Below are 20,124 nucleotides of genomic sequence, written 5' to 3' on the forward strand. Positions count from 1 at the left end.
CTTGGGGACAAGTTCAGGGGCCTGTCTGGGTCGAACTGTCACTGCCTACTGCTGCCTTCTTTACAAGGATCATGGGGTCCCCCAGAGCTTAGGAGATGCATGTCTGTGGGAAGATGGAAGGGGAGGGGAAAGGTGTGGGCGTCCTTCAGGGAGAGGGAGGGAAAGCTGGCTCTGGGCCCTTCACCCTAAAGACTTTTAAGGGTAGAGATCCTAGGGGAGGTCGCAGGAGAGGATCTCAATAGTGTATGCATCAGCTGTCGGGGTGTGTCCTCTCAGGGCGTGGTCTTTGACTGGTGTCAGGGCAGGGTCATTATTCAGTGCAGCTGGTCCCACATGAGGTTAGCTTGGCTTTCTGGGCTTAGAGCTGAAACAAAACTGAGGTCTAGATGTTATCTCCAGGGAGCAAAGGCCAGGGGACGAGAGGTTACCCTAGGGATGAGGTCCTTGTTTTCCCGGTTTTGCCCCCTGCCAGGTACCCTGGGACACTGAGTCTTGGGTCTTCCATCCCGATGACCATCTGCACCTGGCTGTGAACTGCTCGGCCAGTTTATTTAGCTGTCTGTCTGTTTCCCTATTGCACTTGCCAAGGAATTTTCCTGGCTTCTATATTGCCTCACTTGGATGTAGTGCAGTTCTGACACTGGTTCCTCTGGCCTGTCCCTTACATGGGACTGTGGTGATTTCCAGAACTCTACGGAATGTTTGGGTGCATGCTTATATGTCTCAAAGAAGACGTGGACTTTTTCTGTTCAAGGGAAGAAGCATGTCATGCTGAAGCAGAATCTCCCCATTTCTTATTCTCTCCCAGATTAAAAAAATCATTCCCAATCCTTGTAATACTTTTCTTTAAGTTTTGTTTTCTCTGAAGGCTGTATAAAAAGAATTCTAGAATATGGCTAGTATACCTGTACATTGAGTGCAGGCTGTGATCCAAAGGGTTGCCAGTTCAATTCCCAGACAGGGCACACACCTTGGTTGCAGGCCAGGTCCCCAGTGGGGGCCACGTGAGAGTCAACCACACATTGCTTCTCTCCCTCTCTTTCTCCTTCCCTTCCCCTCTCTCTATAATAATAAATAAAATCTTTAAAAAAATCAGATTTCATTCTGAATAGAACCTTTAAAAAAAAACCAGTAAAAATCACCTTTAACATAAAATGGTTATTTACAGGGTCAAAGAACTAAAGAAAGGCATCAAATGTTGCACTTCAGCTGCCAGTCGAAACCGGCCATCTGGAAACTCTTCTCCAAAACGAATTCAGAACTCCCCTGTGGCCCTGACAGGGGACAAGTGTTCTCCCAAAAAAGTCAAGCTGGGGCTTCAGCAGTCACTCACAGCGGCACCTGGCTCCATGAGAGGGAAGGCCCATCCTCTGGCCAGCCACCCACCCAACATCCCTTTGGCTGCTGTACCTAAAGTCCCTGGTAAAAGGGGTGGTTCCAGAGGGAGTCCTCCTCAGGAGTGGGGCATGCAGACTAGCCCCATCAAAGGAACCATTCGGTCTGGACATTTAGCCAAAAAAAAGGAGGAAGAGTCAGCTTCACTGTGCTCTGAGAAAAATCAAATGGGCAACAAAACTGCCCTTGGGTGGGGAAGCAGGGCCCCTGGCCCAGGAGAAGGCCAGGTGCTTGGTAAGCTAACCAAGTGCAAGAAAGTGCAGACTGTGCAGCCAGTGCAGAAGCAGCTTGTGTCACGAGTTGGGCTCTCCTTTGGCAACGTCCACCACCCAGTAGAATACAGTCAGGGTGGCAAGGAGGGCACGCTTGCCAGGCCTGCCTCTGAAGCTTGGACAAACATCCCTCCACATCAGAAGGAAAGGGAGCAACATTTGCGCTTTTATCACCAGCAGTTCCAGCAGCCACCTCTCCTCCAACAAAAGTTAAAGTACCAGCCACTGGAAAGGCTTTTATGCCAGTACAGACCCCAAGAGGGGCAGCTCCAGAATGAGACCCCTCCTCCCTTGCACTCTAATTCTGAGAGTCATGGAGCCCAAGCTGAGGACCTTGATGACAGCGATTTCAGCGAAGATTCTTTTTCACATGTCTCCAGTCAGAGGACTACAAAGCACAGAAACACTCAGGAGAATAGCGAAGGCTCATTCTTCCTTCATCAGAGGGAACAAGGTCCTGAGGAGCAGGTGGCCGAAAGACAGCAGAGTCTCTTTTTTAGCTCCAGGTTAGATGGTGATGAGAAGGATCTAGCTGGGAGCTGGATGTACTCCAGGGATCCCACAGGCCACAGAAGAGCAGCATTTGATCACGGCCACAGCCCAAGTGAGGTGCCCTCGGACTGCAACAGAGAAGAGGACTCTACTTGTTCAGGGCCTTCTCCCAGAGACATACTGGCAGAGAAGCCTTACTGCTCACAGGTAGACTTTGCATATAACCAGAAAAGAGGTGGTGGCTCGGCCTCTGATCTCAAACAGAACGCCTTCAGAAGTGAAGTCCCCGGGCAGGCTGAGGGCAGTTCACTGTCCCTGAAGGAAGATGGTTTCACTTTATCACTATCCCTCATTGCAGTTCCTGGATCCCCAGACCAAAGAGACACAGTCAGCACACCTCTGAAAGAAATCAGCGAAGACAGCCCAAATATGGCAACTAAAACAATGAAAAATAGTAACCCTTTCCGAGGAGAAGACTCCAGAGAGGAATCAGACACGTGCTCTGAATGGGCTTCTGGACTGATGGCTCCCCTCACTGTGTCCCTCCTAGAGAACCCAGATGATGAGGGGCCCCCTCCCTTGAATCAGCCAGCCCAGCATTGGGCTACACACAGTCTAGCAGGTACAGGGGGGCCAGCTTTGGGCCCCAGAGCGTCACCTGGTGATCAAGAGGCAGTTTTGCCAGTGTCTTTGGCAAGTGGGCACCTGTGGCTGTCGTCATCTCCCCCTGACAATAAGCCTGGTGCCGATCTTCCAGCTCTGTCCCCTTCGCCCATCCGTCAGCACCCACCTGACAAGCTGCCCAACAGGGAGGCTGACGTGGGGGAGGTCAGCCAGAGCAGAGACACTGCAGTCTTCTCCCAAGAGAATGTGGCTAGTGAGCAGTATGATGCCGATGCTGAGGACACAGAGCTGAACAGCTCCCAGGATTTCCCAGGAAAGCCCTTCTCCACCATACATACTAGAGGACCCTACTGTGAGCCTACACCCACCCCACAAACAGAAAGCAGTGATGTGACTGACCACCCCTGGGCTCAGGAGAGAAAGCCTCTGGCAGGGCTTGGTTGGCAGGGGCTGGATTTGTCCACAGACTCCATCAGGTTGCCCTGCTACGATGAAGACATCGTATGGCTCCAACACAGGCCAACCCAAAAGTGCTTAGCAAGGCCAGGCTCTCCCCTGGTCCCCATCTGCTCTCCCAAGACTGTCGGGACACTGCATCAGCCCGTCCTGGGGCATGCACAGTAAGTTGGATTTTCTTCCTGAGACTTGAACCCCTTTGGCACTCCTAGTCCCACCCCAGCTTAACATTTTGTCTGTTCTGGGAATGGCTATAGTTGGCTATATCAGAGCTGTTTGACTAGAGAAAGATTTGTCCATCTTCTCAAGGGGGTCTGCTTAGATGGATCTGAAATGAACAGCAGGAATAAAACATACTGGAGCAGGCCTGCCAGAGTGGATGGACCCACTTCCTCCTAGGCAGCAGGCTGTACTTTGTGCCAAGTATGACAGCTACAGTTGGCACAGTCTTGAGCCTTTTTGCAGAGAAGCTGTAGGGAGCTCTAGAGAGCTCGGGGATAACTCCAGAGACCCTCTCACTCCTAGCATCTCACTGGTATTCCCTACTCCTTTGACGAGTCCAGAGAAGAAAAAGTGAGGAAGGAAGGACATGGGGTGAGCTGGTCCTGGTCGAAGCCTTGACTACTTTCAGCAAAGCCAGCTCCTGGCTTGGGAATGGGACTCAGTTCTAGAAAGCTGCCAAGGTGAGATGGCAGACTCAGAGGCTCACAGCATCCCTTATGGTGTTCCCAGGCAGGTGGTCATCCAAGCACACCAGGAACAGCTGGATGAAATGGCCAAGCTGGGATTCAAGGAAGAGACCCTGATGAACCAACTGGCTTCTAATGTAAGTGGCATTGGCTGGATACTCATGGGCTTTTGGAAATTAGCCTGTAGCTAGTTGGATGGTCAACTTTGTTTGCTGTGATTAGGTGTGGGGAAAGGGTCTGCTGTCACACTCTACCCGTCGTTGAAGCCTTAGGCATCCTCTTGTCACTCCTCTGGAGTAGCTGAGGGAACCCAGGTACAGGTGGGATAATGGTGCTATACTCCCTATTCTCAGGCTAAAGTGTTTCCAGCCTCCATCCTTCACCATTCTGCCTTCCTACTGGCTTATTGGGGTCCCTCCTGTGACAGTAACAGTGAGCCACATGCGGATCAGAAGTACTTCTATGAAAATACCCCTACCCTGAAAAACACCTCTCAGAAGTGTTTCAAATGCAGAGAAGTGGGCCCCCACCCTGTGTCATAGTGACTATGTTGCAGGTTTTCCAGCTGAGGGGCCTGGGCTCTGAAATCTTCCTGCAAAAAAAAAGCAGATCTGGGAGAGGACGAGCAACAGCACCATTTGTCCTTTGTTTCCTGTCTCAGGATTTTGAAGACTTTGTCACTCAGTTGGATGAAATCATGGTTCTGAAGTCCAAGTGTATCCAGAGTCTGAGAAACCAGCTGCAGCTATACCTGGCCTGCCACGGGCTATCCGAGGCCCCTGAGAAGACAGTGGTGTCTTAGAGCAAGATCCAGTGTGGGGTAGTGGGGCAGCTCAAGAGCCTGTGCTGGATTCTCAGGGGCTAGAGGGGCCTTTGCCAGGTCATCCTGCAGATACTGGAACCCATTCGCTGGTCCTGTCGTGCCAGCCTCTCCATAGCCACACATGGCCTGGACTGGGCCCCAGCCCCTCTCTCAGGGATAAGCCTCTATCTTTCAGTTCCAAATAAGCACAGGAGTTTCTTAATGTGCCCCTCCCTTTTACTTGGGGCTGGAAGAGAATTTGTCTTACCCCTTGTCTGTAGAAACACAGTTGGGTCCAACAATAACCCTGTAGATGTTTCTGAATTTGATATTAAGAGTATGGGTAGTCAGTGGTAACCTACAGGCCAGAGGTCACAAGCTGGGGAAGATAACATGCTGAGCCCAGGAGCTTTATCAGGTGAATTCTGTGCCTGTCAGGACTCAGACAAAAAACTAAAACACTGGTGACAGTGGTGCAGGGGCAGGGTGGGCTCTGCCCCATTGTTTGGGGCTTTAGGTTAGCTTTTGAAATGGAAAATGAATAAATGACTTGCTGTGTGTTTAACAGCAGATGTGAGGCAGCTTTATGCTTTCAGTCCTCCCTTCCTACAATCCAGTTCTTTCTGCCTGTCTGCCTTGTGCTGGGATGATCAGGCTTTTACAGGCCTCAGTAGTCCTCATACTCCTGTGGCAGTTCCCCGCTCCTGTCTCTGACTCCTCACTCACCACACCCACGCACGGAATAGCTGAGTTGGTGGTTCTCAGGCAAGTCTATCCCCTAGCCTCACCTTCATCCAGAATCACCCTGGTCCACTCCTCCCTCTCAAGAGTCTATTCAGTATCTTGGCATTGAGTGCTCTAGTCAATAGTCAGAGACTCTGAAGCAGAATTTTTACACACACACACATCTTAATTTGAATTCTGCTTGCTGCCTATCTTTTTAGCAGAAAGAAGCTTGACAAGAGATACAAAGTGGCCTCCAGGTGGCCTGTTGTCTATTTACCACGGCCACCTGGGTCAAATTGAGATTTGTGTGTCATAGCCTGGCCCTGAGGCCCCTTATGGTGTGAAACTTTAATTTCCTACAGGGAAAGAATAACTTTTTGAAGTTTTAAAAGGAGGACTTAAATTTAAAGGCCAGAAGACGGGTTAACTGACTTTCTGAGACTGCAGCCTGTGTACCCTTGTCAACTTTTGTCAACCTCTGGCCACGCCTGATTTGACCACGAGAGGGCAGCCTCTTTCCACCTTGGTGCTTCCCTGGCCCAAAGGCTCTGTAGTCCAAGTGATCACTAAATTAAAAACCGACTTCCAACCAAGAGCACAAGAGGGACTATGGGGCAGTATCAGGTATAAGGACAAGAAACTTTAAGGATAAATCTAGTCTCTCAGATACAAAAGCACCACTGAAAGCTGGTGAAGCAGTTTGAATCCAGTCCTGCTTGTGGCACAGAAAACATAAATGCCTGGTCCTACTCACAGGAAGGACTTTTTCCTCATTTCTGGGTGATTACCAGGAAGGCCCAGCCTGTCTCAGCTCAACAGCCAGTCTCATAGGAAGGCATATGTCCTTGGCCCGAGACCAAGCTAATTAAGTCAGGTTTAAACAGACCTTTGTTTGGGCCTGCCTTTACAAACCAAAATCATGAATGTATACTGGAGGGCCAGCTCCTGAGTCCCACAGGTACAGAGTGGGAAGTATTAAAATAAGAGAAAATGGGCCCTGGCCAGGTAGCTCAGTTGGTTGGAGTACCATCCCAGTGTGCCAAGGTTGCAGGTTTAATCCCCAGTCGGGGCACATACAAGTATCAACCAATGAATGCATGAACACATATAGTAAGTCAGTGTGCCTCTCTTAATCAATTTAAAAAAATATGACAGAATCTGGTTACTGTTTCATCCCCAGCAGATCTAAGCAGGAAGTCCTTTCAATGCCCCGGCCCCCACCCCCAATATAATAGCCACTGGCAATAAAGAAAGTATGATAGCAGGACATACCTTTTAGATTTTTATTAGTAGTTCTCTATGAAGAATCAAAATAGTTAGCAAATTACTTTAGATTCATCAAGACTGTATTTCCTTTGTATTTAGATCTTTAATGATGTACAGCATAATATAAAACAAACCAAAGAGATTGATTCTATGACTAGGTGTATTCATTATGTCATCCTAGAGCAGGGGGCTGGCAGGAAAGGCTGTTCTCCAAGGAGAACTGAGGTGGAGTTAGTGCTGGGCAACTAAATCATGGCCTGTTTCTCTCAAACGTGATACTGTGGGAAGGGGCCAATGATTTCTTAATGTGACAACTGTTTCATAGCGGGGGGGGGGGTCTCTAAATCCTGGTAGCAGAGGATTATGGTCCAAACCAAGCCAAAAAAACCAGGCTAGGTCAGGGAAGCATAGTAACTGCCTGGCAGAAGAGACAAACTCAGGGCCCCGTGGGGAAAAGGACATTCTTTGCACCTCAGTGACATTGCAGAACCAGTGTAACACTAAGAGACTGTTAAAAAGGAGAAAAAAATAAAACCCTGGAAGAACCTTTCAATTGCACTCAACCTGGATTAGAGTTCAGTCCACCAGTGCAGGGGAGAGGAGCACCTGGCCCCAGAGCAGCACTGAGTATGGCCTCCCCACCCCTTCTCCCCGACTCCTTTTGGCAGCCAGGCCAGGTTTCAGCTGAGGACATACAGACCCCAGAAGAACCAGAGAAGTCTCTCTGGAGGGCCAAGGTGGGAAGGACACTTCTCAAAATACAAATGCATTTAATACAGAAGGAGCCAGGACAGTTCGGAGGGCATTCCCATGCCCAAATCTTCCCTACTTTCTCCCCAGCTCAGAGCCTAGACTCATAAAGACTGGCAAGCACAGTTTCCACACCTGACCTCCCACCCCCAAAAGAAAATCGGGAAGTGTGCCCCTTCTCCATAGGTGGGCTCCTCAGGGCCTCCTGCAGGGGTGGTTCCGTGGCAGGGCGTAGGCCAGGCCTCGTCTCAGCTGGCTCCAGCCCGAGCCATGAGGTCTTCCAAAGCATTTTCCTGGTCATTGTTGTGTAATAGCAGAACTTCCTTAATGTCTTTCAGTTCAAAGCCCATTTCCTTAAATTTGCTCATTAACTGAAGAAACTCCATCATCTAAGGACAGAAAAGAGAACAGATTAAAGAAAGGGGTCTGGCCGCACAGCTAAGTGGAGAAATACACGTGCTTGGGGGAGTCTGCATCCTTTGCCAGAGTCTCCTGAGCCTCTCTGAGGTCCACTAACAAGCAGAAGAGGGCCGTGGAGGACAGTGGGACAGGTTGATGTCATAGCCTCAAATCTTGCTAATCTTTGTTCCAGCCCCATCATTCATGTCCACACTTCCATCCCGGCAGGATAGGCAGTGACTAACAATCTTCCCAGTCATCCAAAAGTATGGCTGTTTACCCAGGTCCTTCCCCCACTCCCTTCTTTGAGATTCTAGATAGTCTTTGACCCAACATTTCCTCTGAGCCAAATACACCTAAAGTAGCCAAACACCCATCTGGACACCTGGAAGATTCTGCACTTCAACTGCCTCTGCCTACAGTCACTGGTAGGCAAAAGGGGTTGTGGGCCAGTGGGAACCCTCCTTTCCAGGGGGTTCTTATCAAGCATGAAGGCTCCTACCTTTTCCTCTGAACACTGGTGCATTTCCAGAGCTTCCTCCACTAAAAGAGGATCGAAGCCCTTCTCACAGAGCTGTCCATGTACAAAGAGATAGTCGAGAATCTAAAAAAAAAGAAATGAAGTCTTAAGTACCTACTGCCACTCCTGTCTGTTTCCCAAGAGTCTTAACAAACCAGCAAGCGGGACGTCTGCTCCACACCCTGGCTCTTAGATCCTAGACAGGACTTGATTTTGTGCCTTGAACTGTATCCAACACAGCAGGACCTCAGTGACTATCTGCTGAACAGAGAGGCACACCCTTCCGAACATGACTAGCCACTTTTCAAATGCGTTCCTGTCACAGTTGACGCATATCTCCCAGAACATTATTAACTCTACAGCCTGTGCAGGATATTCCTCTATGAAACAGCTCAAGTCAGAAAATGCTCTTAAGGTTTAGGACTCCAGTACCCTATTTTGAAACTCCCTGGGCAATTATGACATGATAAACCTTTCTGGAACAAATGTGATCATACCTCAACCCCAGGGTGCACTTGCAGGAGGGGCAGAGAAGGGGGGTGGGTAACTGAATAATAATAGTCCAACAGTTTCAATACTTCCAAGGCTTTCCTTCAGCCAAGGTTCCAGAGCAGCCCCCAAACAGAAACACTGCTGCTGAGGCTGCTGGTTTCCCCAACAAAGTGTCCTGAGTCCCCCCAAACTCAGAAACAGACATTGGTGCTGTGTGTCTGAGGGGCTCTAGGACAGAGGCAGGACACTACTTCAGTTCCAGAGGTCTGAGACCTCTCTCTGGCTGACCACATACCCCTCCCACCCCCACCAACCAAACACTCACCTGCTCAATATTCTCTCCTTTCTTCTTCATGGCTCTCAGGACACACTCATATGAGTAGCCCATGTTGACCACTGTCTCCACACACTGCCGCTCACTGGGGGAGAGTGTCTGCAGTTCAGAATAAGCCTGGGGACAGCTGGGAGTGTTGGGCACTTGTGACACTGAGAAATTAGGAGGTGTAACCTAGTGGTAGAGAAATAAGAGGATCAAGGCAAGAAGACAGACACAGGCCCCAGAAGACATGTGACTGAAATGGCCCAGTCTAAGGGCTTGCCATTTCTGACACAAATGAAACCACTAGTCAAGTGATCTGCCTGTGGGAAAGGGCCAGGCTGCTGGCCAGACATCCCGAAGAGGAATGAAGAGGGGTAGGGGAGCTCCAGCTGAGGGAGGGAAAAGCTGGGAAGACATCTCCAAGTGTGGCTGGCTGCCCTCAGCCCACCTTGCAGAATGAGAAAGCAGCACAAAAGCCACATGGCCTTCCATGCCCAGATCCCCTGGGCTTGAGTTGAAGTTCTGCCCATGGGACTAAAGCCCAAGGTGGCTGCTATGATTTCTCTCCAGGGCTCCATATCCCTTTCCTAGGCTGTCTCAGTAAAGTCCTGAAGGGATCATTTACCTCAAAAATCCCAAACTCCGGAGTTGCCTCTCCCAATGTCTCTATCCTCACTTCTATCATTGGGCTGGGCAGACTGTGAGTGCTTATTCCCACACGTGTACTCCACCTTCACCCCACACCACGTACTGTACTTCCATTCCCTGCTTCAGCTGCTGTTCTACAAAGCCAGGACTAAAGGACTATTAGCCACACCAGGCTGTGCCCTCAAGGACTGCAATGTGTACTCCAGGGCCCTCCCCCTACTGCACTAGCTACAGGCGGCCTGCTCTCGGCCACCCAGCCTTATTAATCCCAGTCTGATTGGTGGGCAGAGTCCCATGATTAACTCTTCCCATCACTTCTGATAATGACTCAGGCCCAAGGCATGAAGGCCAAAGGACCAAACTACAGCTTGGCTCAGCTCCCAGGAGCCAGGAAAAATGTTTCAACAAAATTTTATTTCCTTTTTTCATGGGGGAGGGGTGGTAGGGTTAGGAGACAGGGAGTCAGGGAGCCCACTGTCCTAGAAGCAAGTTCAAAATTATATAGCTAAAACTCTCGAAGTCAGCTGAGAAAAGCCAAAAAGACTATAGGCCTCAAAATCCATTGCTTCCACTTGGCCATCTAACCCACAGTAACAGGGCTCGGCCACTGGGTTACAGGAGTCACACCAATCTGGCTACTTTGCAGGCCCCAAGATTGTCTGTGTGTCTGTCTTATATCTCTCTCTCTCCAGAGGCAGAGCCCAACATGGGCTCAAGAACACCAACAGCCAAATAACATTTTGGTTACACTGGTAGCACAGTACTTTTCTCATCAAAGTATGTTAATGTGAACTCTGAATCCTGGGGGCCTGGCTTTGGGCTTGGCACTTACAGGGCTCTGATCAACAGGTGTTGAAAAATGGGGGTCTATTAGGATTTCAAAGGGGCAATTTTACTTAACACAGCACTGATCCTACCTTCCCAAAGACCACTACAATAATATGAAAACTATTAACCTTTAAGGTCAAAGAAAAAGGGAACAGTAGGGGAAATATATTTAAATAAAATTTCAGAACATGGAATGCTAAAGAAGGCATGGTAACTGACAGAAGCAATGAAATGATAAGACAGTCCACCAGCCCTTCCAGACTCCTGGGATAGGTTCAGTGTTTGGAAGCACAAGGTACTGTTAGGATAAGGCAAGACCACAAAATGAGTGCTCAAAGCAGTAAAGCGCTCAGGAAACACCTTTCCCACCCACCTTCGCCCCTCTCCAGGAGGCAGAAGGTTTAGTGTCTAGAAAATGCCAACCAGGCACCAAAGAGGAGATAAGACATCAGGCATAGCATACAGCGGAGAGATACAAGAACTAAAATGGGTATTAAGTAAAAGTCTATAGCAGCCTTACCCAACCTTCCTTAGCTCTCAAGCAGAATTCTCTGGAGAAACTAACTGCAAAGACCTTCACATGTTGACATTTTGCAGAGCTCCCCTCAAAGCCCACTAACCTTCAACTTACAGTGAAGTTTAATGATCAGCTAGCACAGCCCAACATATACATTCCCCCCTTTTATTATAGTGCTCACTCTTATACATGAATAGAAAGCCAAGCTACCAACATGAAATACCAAAACAGAGTAGACAAAGCACTTGGAAATTTAAAATAAAGCAGTAACATTTTTATTTAGAAGGTTGTGAGATTTTAAAAAAGGTTATAGGAGAGTCAAGGAAATATCCCCAAGAGCTAGGAAATAGCAAAATATATAGCAAATCAGAAAAGTAGTCAAGGAGATCCAACATCCAGCTTATAGGAATTCCAGAAAATATCAAAAACATTTCACCCCCAACTCCCAAAAGTCCTAGATTTTAAAACAGCTTGACTGAGCTTTAGTTTGAAAGGATCCAGGAGGGCCTCACACAATGAATGAACAAGGCCTACCACTGGTAAAATTTCAAATCTCCAGAAAGGAAGAAAAGAATCCCAAAAGCTTAGGGGAGTCAGGGCAGGAAGAACAAATTAGGACGGCATGGGAATATGGAACACTAGAAACCAGTGGAGCTTATACTTCAGTAAAAAAAAAAAAAAATTTAAGGGAGCAATGTTTTGAAAATTCCTAAAGGAAAATGATCTTCAAATAAGAAATCTAAATATTGCCAAACCATTATTCACACATAATGGTAAAATGAAGACATTTTTTTCATTTGTAGACTCAAAAACTGAAAGGTTAACTAATATATTTAAATGGAAAAATTATCATTAGGCCTTTGATAGGTCTTTTGGAGCATCTTAACAAAATTAGAAATAAATACAAAGAAACTAAGCAGCATTTTTTAATAGGGTAGTTTATGAGAAAGAAAAAGCCACAAAAAAAGTATCCACAGTATACTATCTGAACTTGGCAATATATATTTACCCAATCATAATAATGTGAATAAATAACATTAACTTACCCAAAATTTATAATATAAAATGATTGGAGGGTCTGGGAAGGAGGAGGAGGACAGGCTACCATAAAACCTAAGTCCTCAACAACAACAAAAGTATAAAACTGTCTAAAATGGATAAATTTAGAAAAAAACAATATACGTATTTTATTTAGAAACAGGTAAATCCCAGCAGAAATAGCTTGAAGTGCCTGGATAATGGGAAGCAAAATTGGAGCTGGAGAGAGGTGAGGCAGGGAGCTACTGTTTTTCAGTATAAGCCTTTTAAATACTTAAAAGCATTTCACTAAAATATACTTGTATTACTTTGATAAACATAAGTTCATTAAAAATCTAGATAACTTTGTAAGTATTAAAGCAATGACAATATAAGAAATGATCAACAGATTCAAACACCTAATGCTAAGAGATTCTGTATGTCAAAAACTGTTTAAAATACAAGTTGAAAAAAAAGAGGCACTTCTTTTATGCTTAGTGGTCACAATTAGTAAACTGAAACTCAGAAGTGTAAAGGGAAAGGCAGAAATATGCTGAAGTAACTACCTAAAAGAGGTATGTATCCACACCTGGAGAAAGGGAACCTAATGGTGGAGTGAGCCTAACCCGTGCACAAAGCAAGGCCCCTGAACAGTTGGAGGACAGTAAGAAGAGACACAGGCTAGAACTAGGTCTGGCAGTTTTAGGTTGGACTCAGAATAAGGGTACAAGACTGTTCTCTCAATATGATCCCATGGATTTCTCAACTTCTAAGATTAGTTTATATAAAAACTAAAACATGAAATCAAAATATGAAAAGAACCAAACATTAGACCTAAAATAGCCAACAAGAACCAAATTCCAGGAATACCTCCCCTGGAGCTTCTAAATAAACGATATATGCAGCCCAGCTGACCACACCACCGCACCTTGGCCTCAACTTGCTAACTATCCTGGAGGGAAGAGCTTCTCTCACTGGGAAAGGTTCTCACTGTGGACTTCAAAACTTCACACCAAGAGAGAGAGCCAAGATGGAAACCAGGGTTTTGTTCCCCTAAGGGTAAGGGTCATGACTTCCTTAGAAGAATACCAGAACTCCAGCTCTGCCTCTATCTGCCCCTTGAAGGCAGGAAGAAACAAGCCACTTCTCACCCCGAAATAAACAGATCCAAAAAAAATTTCACAATCAGGTGGATCAAAGGATTATGGGTGTTCTGGTTTAAGAAGGACCCTCTGTCATTAGTTCATCTAAATGGTTACTATTGGGGGTGGGTGGGTGGGTTGAGGATCCCTAATATTTTCCAGAGTACTTTTAATTTCTCTAAAGTATAAGAGTCAGGAAGAATTAGGATGACGCCTACTCCTAGGACATAACACTAGTTTTATGTACTCTATCGAGTTTATCTGGGCCAAGGTCCATGGAAGTTTACAAGCAGCAGTGAGCTCTGACAATGGAAGTGCTGACGGAGACGATCATTTACCAACAATGCTAGTGCTGAGACCCTACACTGGCTGTAGAAGGAGGCCAAGGCTCATCTTTCTACCAATAGCAGGCTTGTTGTGGTCTCTGAGAGATATCCCACCAATACAGCCAGCCTCCTTTCTAGCTCTAAATACAGTCTTTAATAGGCCGTCATTTGAAAAGTCTATGAACTAGTATAACAAAAGGTTCTTGGGCTTATTACACAGCATCCATCCCAGAAAGCAATAATGTATTACTCTGCTGCTGAAACAACTAGAAGAGTTAAAGCTATACTCTGTGGCAAAGTAACCTCACTGCATATGCAACTTTTTGGGGTGTGACAAAACCGGATCTTTTAAAAGAGGACACAAGATAACAACTTTTTAAATCAACCCATACTTCCAACACTAAATCTGAATTGCTACCTTCCCTTCCTCTCTTTCCCTTTGGAGAAAACTGCAAAACTCTTAGTAGAGAGGGGCGAAAACAGGAATTACAGGATTAAAATCATGTTTAAAAGTGACAAATTTTTCCCTGGCTGGTATAGCTCAGTGGATTGAGCATGGGCCTGAGAACCAAAAGATCGCGGTTCAATTCCCCATCAGGGCACATGCCTGGATTGCAGGCCAGTTCCCAGGCAGGGCACGCACAAGAGGCAATCACACACTGATATTTCTCTCCCTCTCTTCTTCCCTTCCCCTCTAAAGATAAATAAATGGATGAATGAATGAATGATTCATGTGGGTTTTAAAAATAAATAAATAATAAAAGTGATAAATGTTTATGTTTTAATTGGATTTCTAATACAGATTATCTCTCAAGTACTAAGACACCACCCAGTATGAAGAAACCACCCCAAATTAGCTGAACCATGGTACACACGAAGAACCAAACTTCAGGGCAGAATGAGAAGGGAGGCAGGGAGAAGATATAAGGAGTACCAAGCAATTTTAAATAAAATAAATAAAGGTAATAGGAAAAAGTCACACACACACACACACGAGGCCTTTAAAAAATACAAACACAGACTTCCGGCCAAGATGGAGGTGTAGGTGGAGACACTGCTTCCTCGCACAACCAAAATTAAGGACAACAAAGATTTAGAAACAAAAATAACCAGAATAGAGAGAAAATAGAACTGTACGAAAGTCCAACAATCATTCATCCATTCATCCAGACTGGTAAGAGGGGCGGAGTTGGCAGCCAGTGGAGAGGGGTCACAGCAGGAAAAGGCGGCAGTTGGCAGACCCAGGCACACAGGTGGCACAGAGTAAGCAGACTTCGGGCGTGGGGAGGAAATAAGCAGACCCAGTGAGGGCGCAAGGTGGTTAGCTGACCACGGTCACACATTCACACTCAGATAAACCAGGCAAAAATCGGCAGTGAGACAGACCACACAACCCAGGGCCCCAGCGCTGGGAAATAAAGCCTAAAAGCACCAATTGAAAAACATTTGTGGAGGTTGAGGTGCCGGGAGAGACTCCCAGCCTCACAGGAGAATTCACTGGAGAGACCCACAGGGTCCTAGAATGTACACAAGCCCACCCATTGGGGAACCAGCACCAGAAGGACACATTTGCTTGTGGGAAGCAGCAGAAGGGACTGAAATCCGAGAGAGAGTGGAACAGGCGCCACTGTTCCCTCTCTGACCCAGCCCCCACCTACAACGTCACAACCCAGCAACTGGGTTGCCCCGCCCAGGTGAACACCTAAGGTTCTGCCCCTCATAAAGAACAGGCAAAACCTGACCAAAAAGTTATGGCTCAAACAGAAGAACAAATCAAAGCCCCAGAGCCAATACTTTTAAGCGACCAAGAGATAGCCAATCTATCAGATGCACAGTTCATAACTCTGATGATCAGGATGCTCACAGAACTGACTGATTTTGGTGGCAAATTAGATGAAAAAATGAAGGCTACACTAAGTGAAATGAAGGAAAATGCCCAGGGAACCAATAGTGATGGAAAGAAAACTGGGACTCAAATCAATGGAGTGGACCAGAAGGAAGAAAGAAACAACCAAACAGAAAAGAATGAAGAAACGAGAATTCAAACAAATGAGGAGAGGCTTAGGAACCTTCAGGACATCTTTAAATGTTACAGCATCCGAATCATAGGGGTATCAGAAAGGGAAGAGGAAGAGCAACAAGTGGAAAACTTATTTGAACAAATAATAAAGAACTTACCCAATCTGGCAAAGGAAATAGACTCCCAGGAAGTCCAGGAAGCTCAGAGAGTCCCAAAGAAGTTGGACCCAAGGAGGAACACACCAAGGCATATCATAATTACATCAGCCAAGATTAAGATGAAGGAGAGAATTCTAGAAGCAGCAAGAGATAAGGGAACAGTCACCTACAAAGGAGTTCCCATCAGACTATCAGCTGATTTCTCCAAAGAGACCTTACAGGCAAGAAGGGGCTGGAAAGAAGTATTCCAAGTCATGAAATCCAAAGACCTACAACCAAGATTGCTCTATCCAGCAAAGCTTTCATTTAAAATGGACAGGCAGATAAAGCGCTTCTCAGATAAGGTCAAGTTCAAGGAGTTCATCATCACCAAGCCGTATCATTATATGAAATGTTAAAGGGACTTATCTAAGGAAAAAGAAGATAAAAAATATGAACAGTGAAAGGATAGCAAACTCACAGTTATTAACAACCACACCTAAAACAAAAGCAAACTAAGCAAACAACTAGAACAGGAACAGAACCACAAAAATGGAGATCATATGGAGGGTTAGCAACAGGGGAGTGAGAGGAGGAGAGGGGGGAAGAAGGTACAGAGAATAAGTAGCATAGACAGAGAAGAGAAAATAGACAGTGAGAGGGCAAGAGTAGCATGGGAAATGTAGAAGCTGGAGAACTTATGATCCATGGACATGATCTAAAGGAGGGGAATGTGGGTGGGAGGGGGTGTGCAGGGTGGAGGGGAATGAAGGGGAGAAATGGGACAACTGTAATGGCATAATAAATAAAATATACTATAAAAAAGTGCAAACAAAACATTCAGCACAGAAAAACTGATTAGGCAAGAAAACACCATTCACATGACATATATTATCTTTTCAACTGAAAAGACCAAAAGACACAGGTAGGAACAAGCCCACATTAACCACACAGGTAAGAGCTAATAATACTTGTCCTCAGGAAAAATACCAGAATACATATACTTATACATAAGCAAAGTTAATCTGGCCATGCCCATCTTGCCCTAAACCTTGAAAAAAAAAAAGAATGTAGTGGTGGCAACTGCTTGGAAGAAGTTCGAAATCTGTGAAGCTTTAATTTAGGGGGATTTTATTTAACTTTTTAAAAGATTTTATTTATTTTTAGAGAGAGGAAAAGGAAGAGAGAAACCTCAAGGTGTGGTTGCCTCTGTGCACCCCCAACTGAGGACCTGGCCCACAACCCAGGCATGTGCCCTAACTGAGAATCAAACCAGTGACCCTTTGGTTCACAGGCTGGTGCTCAATCCACTGAGCCACACCAGCCAGGGCTAATTGAGGGGTATTTTAAAGGCTTACCGTGGGACCTGTATTTGGAGGTGATGATTCTTCTGTGCACACAGACAAGACAGAGAAGGAAGGCATCTGGGAAATCATGTCAGAAGGGGTCAAGGTTGGCACCTCTGTGCCACTGTCCAAGTTCAAAGATGAAAGCCCAAGAGTATGATGCCCATTGAGCTCGCTGGCACTGCTTTGGGTGGAAGGCTTTAGGGAATTCTGAAATGTGCCACTGCGGAGGCAGGAAGTGCTATGGAAAGTGCTTGCCAGCTTGGCTGTCTTCTGATTGCTGTCATCAGAGTCAAGTTTGGGGAAGGACAGGGATTTGATATTGCTCACTGCAGGAATGGGGGGGAGGGACACTTTGGAAGACAGCGACATCTTTTCACAGTTGCCCAACTGTGGTAAAGTTATAAAGCCATTGGGTTTGTGAAGAGGCTTGAAATCTAGCGTTGCCCGCTCCAGGGATGCCAGGACCTCTTCATCCTGTAACACAGACCCAGAGCCTCCTCTGGGCAAGTTATTATCCAATAACTGAGCCATAATGGGTCCAGTGGTTCCAGTCAGAATGTTTCTCAGCTCTTCCTTTTCATCAATAGTTTTTAACTCAAGATTATCAAATGGATCTTCTTCACACTCAAAGTCAGCAGGATTGAAATCTGCCTTTGTGTGGGGTGGGCTGAGAACTTTCTGTTTTGTGGCACTGCTGCTGACCCGAGTTGGGGTGAGGATGCTGTTGTGCTGTAAAGTGGCAAGGATGGGGTTAATAGGAGGTGGCATGGTAGCTGGACTGTGAGTCTTGGAGAAGCTCATTTTGCTATCGCCTTCTGGCCCACTCTTAGAATTCACTTTAGCTTCTGCTTCCTCAGCCATGCGCTCTGCTTCCCGCTGGGCATCTTGGATTTTCTTAATATCTTCAGCCCACTCAATGGTCTTCTTTTCCAAGGAGAAGTCATACTGCAGAGATATATCAGAGAAAGGACATGTGAACCCAGGTGGCTGCCTCTCCACAGTGCAACCCCACCCAATTCACTTCCCCACTCAGCACAAGAGAACTGGGCAAGGCTACATTTAAGGTGTACTGGATGAGCAAGCTTCCTAATCATAGGATTTAATCAAACTATGCTCCCAGGTTACTTCTAGAAATTAACTAAAAAGCGCTCCCACCACCTTAATCCTATGTACCAGGCCCAATGTTACCTGGCCATTTCCTTTGCTTCTCTTCCCTCGGGCCATTTCCTTTCCTAGAATTCACTGGTGGCTCAAAGCTTCATAAAACTTTCCTCATGGCCTATTCCTCCCTTTTAACTCTTATAAAGCATCTGCCTTTACCATGTGATGCAGAGCTTCAATCTCTCCCTAAACACTCCCGCAGCAATACCATAGGCCTCTTGTGGGCAGCAAACTGGGCTTCAGGCTTTAAGGTTTCTTATCTAGCACAATGTCCTAACAGATCCTGTGCTTGTTAATAATAGCTCTTAACATTTAAGAAGCACAGAGTACCACTCTAATTTGAAGCAAAGAAGCACAGCTGTGTAACAGCTCTACAGATTTTCTCAACAACCCTTTAAAAACAGGTACTGTTATCTTTCAATATCTAACACTAGTTATTATCTTTCCCAAGGTAAGACAAGCTATTAAGTGGTAGAGCCTGGATTTGAACCCAGGCAGTCTGACTAAAAATTCTATGCTTCTTCAACCACTATGAAATTATAATGAACAGATTATACTCTAAATGCAGGAAAACGGCTTATTAAGAAATCTAACTATATTCAAATTAAGATCTTTACAGAGCAAACTGCACAAGGATTTACTTTGTGGTTCCTTAACAATGTCTTTAAGTATAGCTCAATTTACAAAAAAGTCATTTGCACAATCAAACAAATACACCTATTATATAAAACGAAATTCACCTAGAGACAGGAAAAAACAAAACCTTTGGCGTTCACCCTAATGCACCAAAGCTAATCAATGTCTTGTTCAAGGTAGGAAACACATTAAAAGTAAACAAGAGAGGTAAAGGAGGGAAAAGAGATAAAGAGTATAAGAAACATAACAAAGTACTTCTGGTCATCCCCAAGCCTTTCAGCTTCAAAGAACATAAGAGAAGCCTGGAAATAAACATTTCATGTTAATTTATACCCCTGAGCCAGCTTCTAGGCCTCAGAAAGACACCTGGAGAATTAGTGCACTTCCTTTCTATCACTAACAGCGCAGTGAGAAACAGCACTTAGGCAAAGACTGCTGCTTCTAACTGTGGCGGGAATCCAATTTTGCAACTGTTTCCTCCACCAAAAACTGATGCTGTGAACAACTTTCTGCTGCCTGTAAACACAGGTCTCTGATATTTTACTCCCAAGAACAAGTGGAAATTTCTTTCCTTTTTAATAAAACCATTACTGAGCTTTTTTGTTTTTTAATTACTAAAGTAATGTAGAGTACATGGGACAAATAAAAATACAGGGAAAAATAGCAGAAATAGTATAGTAAAAAATAATGTGGTTTGATTATACAATAATAGATAATAACAGCTAAAAATATGGAGTACCAGAAACCAGAGTAAGCACTGTAAGTATATTATTTTATTTAATCCTTATAACAACCTTTAAAGCTATGTATCCCATTTTACAGATGAGGAAATGGGAGCTTGGAGAGTTTAAGCATTGTGCACAAGATTACACAGCTAAATATATGGCAATTACAGTCCATGATTGAGTGACATCAGAATCCACTCTAAACTTTGACACTAAGGGCCACGCCCCACTACTGTGGCTACCACTACCACATATTTAATGAAAGCTTTCTGGACCCTGGGTGCAAGGGTTATGCACGTGTTTTTATTAGCTCCCTCTGATGACCTTTCAGCTGAAAAACTGAGTTTGTACTACCATGCAAAGGCAAATATGACAAAGTTATAGGGAGCTTCACGCTAGCATTCTATAGCTCTAGG

The 20,124-nt window shown here is 45.6% G+C and overlaps 2 protein-coding genes across 7 annotated transcripts in view; one reads left to right on the forward strand and one right to left on the reverse strand.

Moving 5' to 3' along the window:
• KIF24 (kinesin family member 24) overlaps positions 1-6,673 on the forward strand; it is an 84,637-nt gene extending 77,964 nt beyond the window's left edge. For all 4 annotated transcript variants that reach the window (XM_053656168.1, XM_037151590.2, XM_037151591.2 and 1 more), the window contains 3 exons: positions 1,169-3,403; positions 3,972-4,065; positions 4,590-6,673. In XM_053656168.1, coding sequence (XP_053512143.1) covers positions 1,169-3,403; positions 3,972-4,065; positions 4,590-4,730 — 2,470 coding nt within the window. In that variant the 3' untranslated portion in view covers positions 4,731-6,673. The remainder of the gene's footprint in view (positions 1-1,168; positions 3,404-3,971; positions 4,066-4,589) is intronic.
• A 52-nt stretch (positions 6,674-6,725) lies between these two features.
• The window catches only part of UBAP1 (ubiquitin associated protein 1), a 59,635-nt gene continuing 46,236 nt past the window's right edge, over positions 6,726-20,124 (reverse strand). For all 3 annotated transcript variants that reach the window (XM_037151595.2, XM_037151594.2, XM_037151593.2), the window contains 4 exons: positions 17,196-18,131; positions 9,209-9,391; positions 8,374-8,475; positions 6,726-7,861 (listed from right to left, as the gene is read on the reverse strand). In XM_037151595.2, coding sequence (XP_037007490.1) covers positions 7,721-7,861; positions 8,374-8,475; positions 9,209-9,391; positions 17,196-18,131 — 1,362 coding nt within the window. In that variant the 3' untranslated portion in view covers positions 6,726-7,720. The remainder of the gene's footprint in view (positions 7,862-8,373; positions 8,476-9,208; positions 9,392-17,195; positions 18,132-20,124) is intronic.

The sequence above is a fragment of the Artibeus jamaicensis genome, unplaced genomic scaffold, assembly GCF_021234435.1.
Source record: "Artibeus jamaicensis isolate MK-2021 breed Jamaican fruit bat unplaced genomic scaffold, CSHL_Jam_final scaffold_1964, whole genome shotgun sequence".
Lineage (NCBI taxonomy): Eukaryota > Metazoa > Chordata > Mammalia > Chiroptera > Phyllostomidae > Artibeus > Artibeus jamaicensis.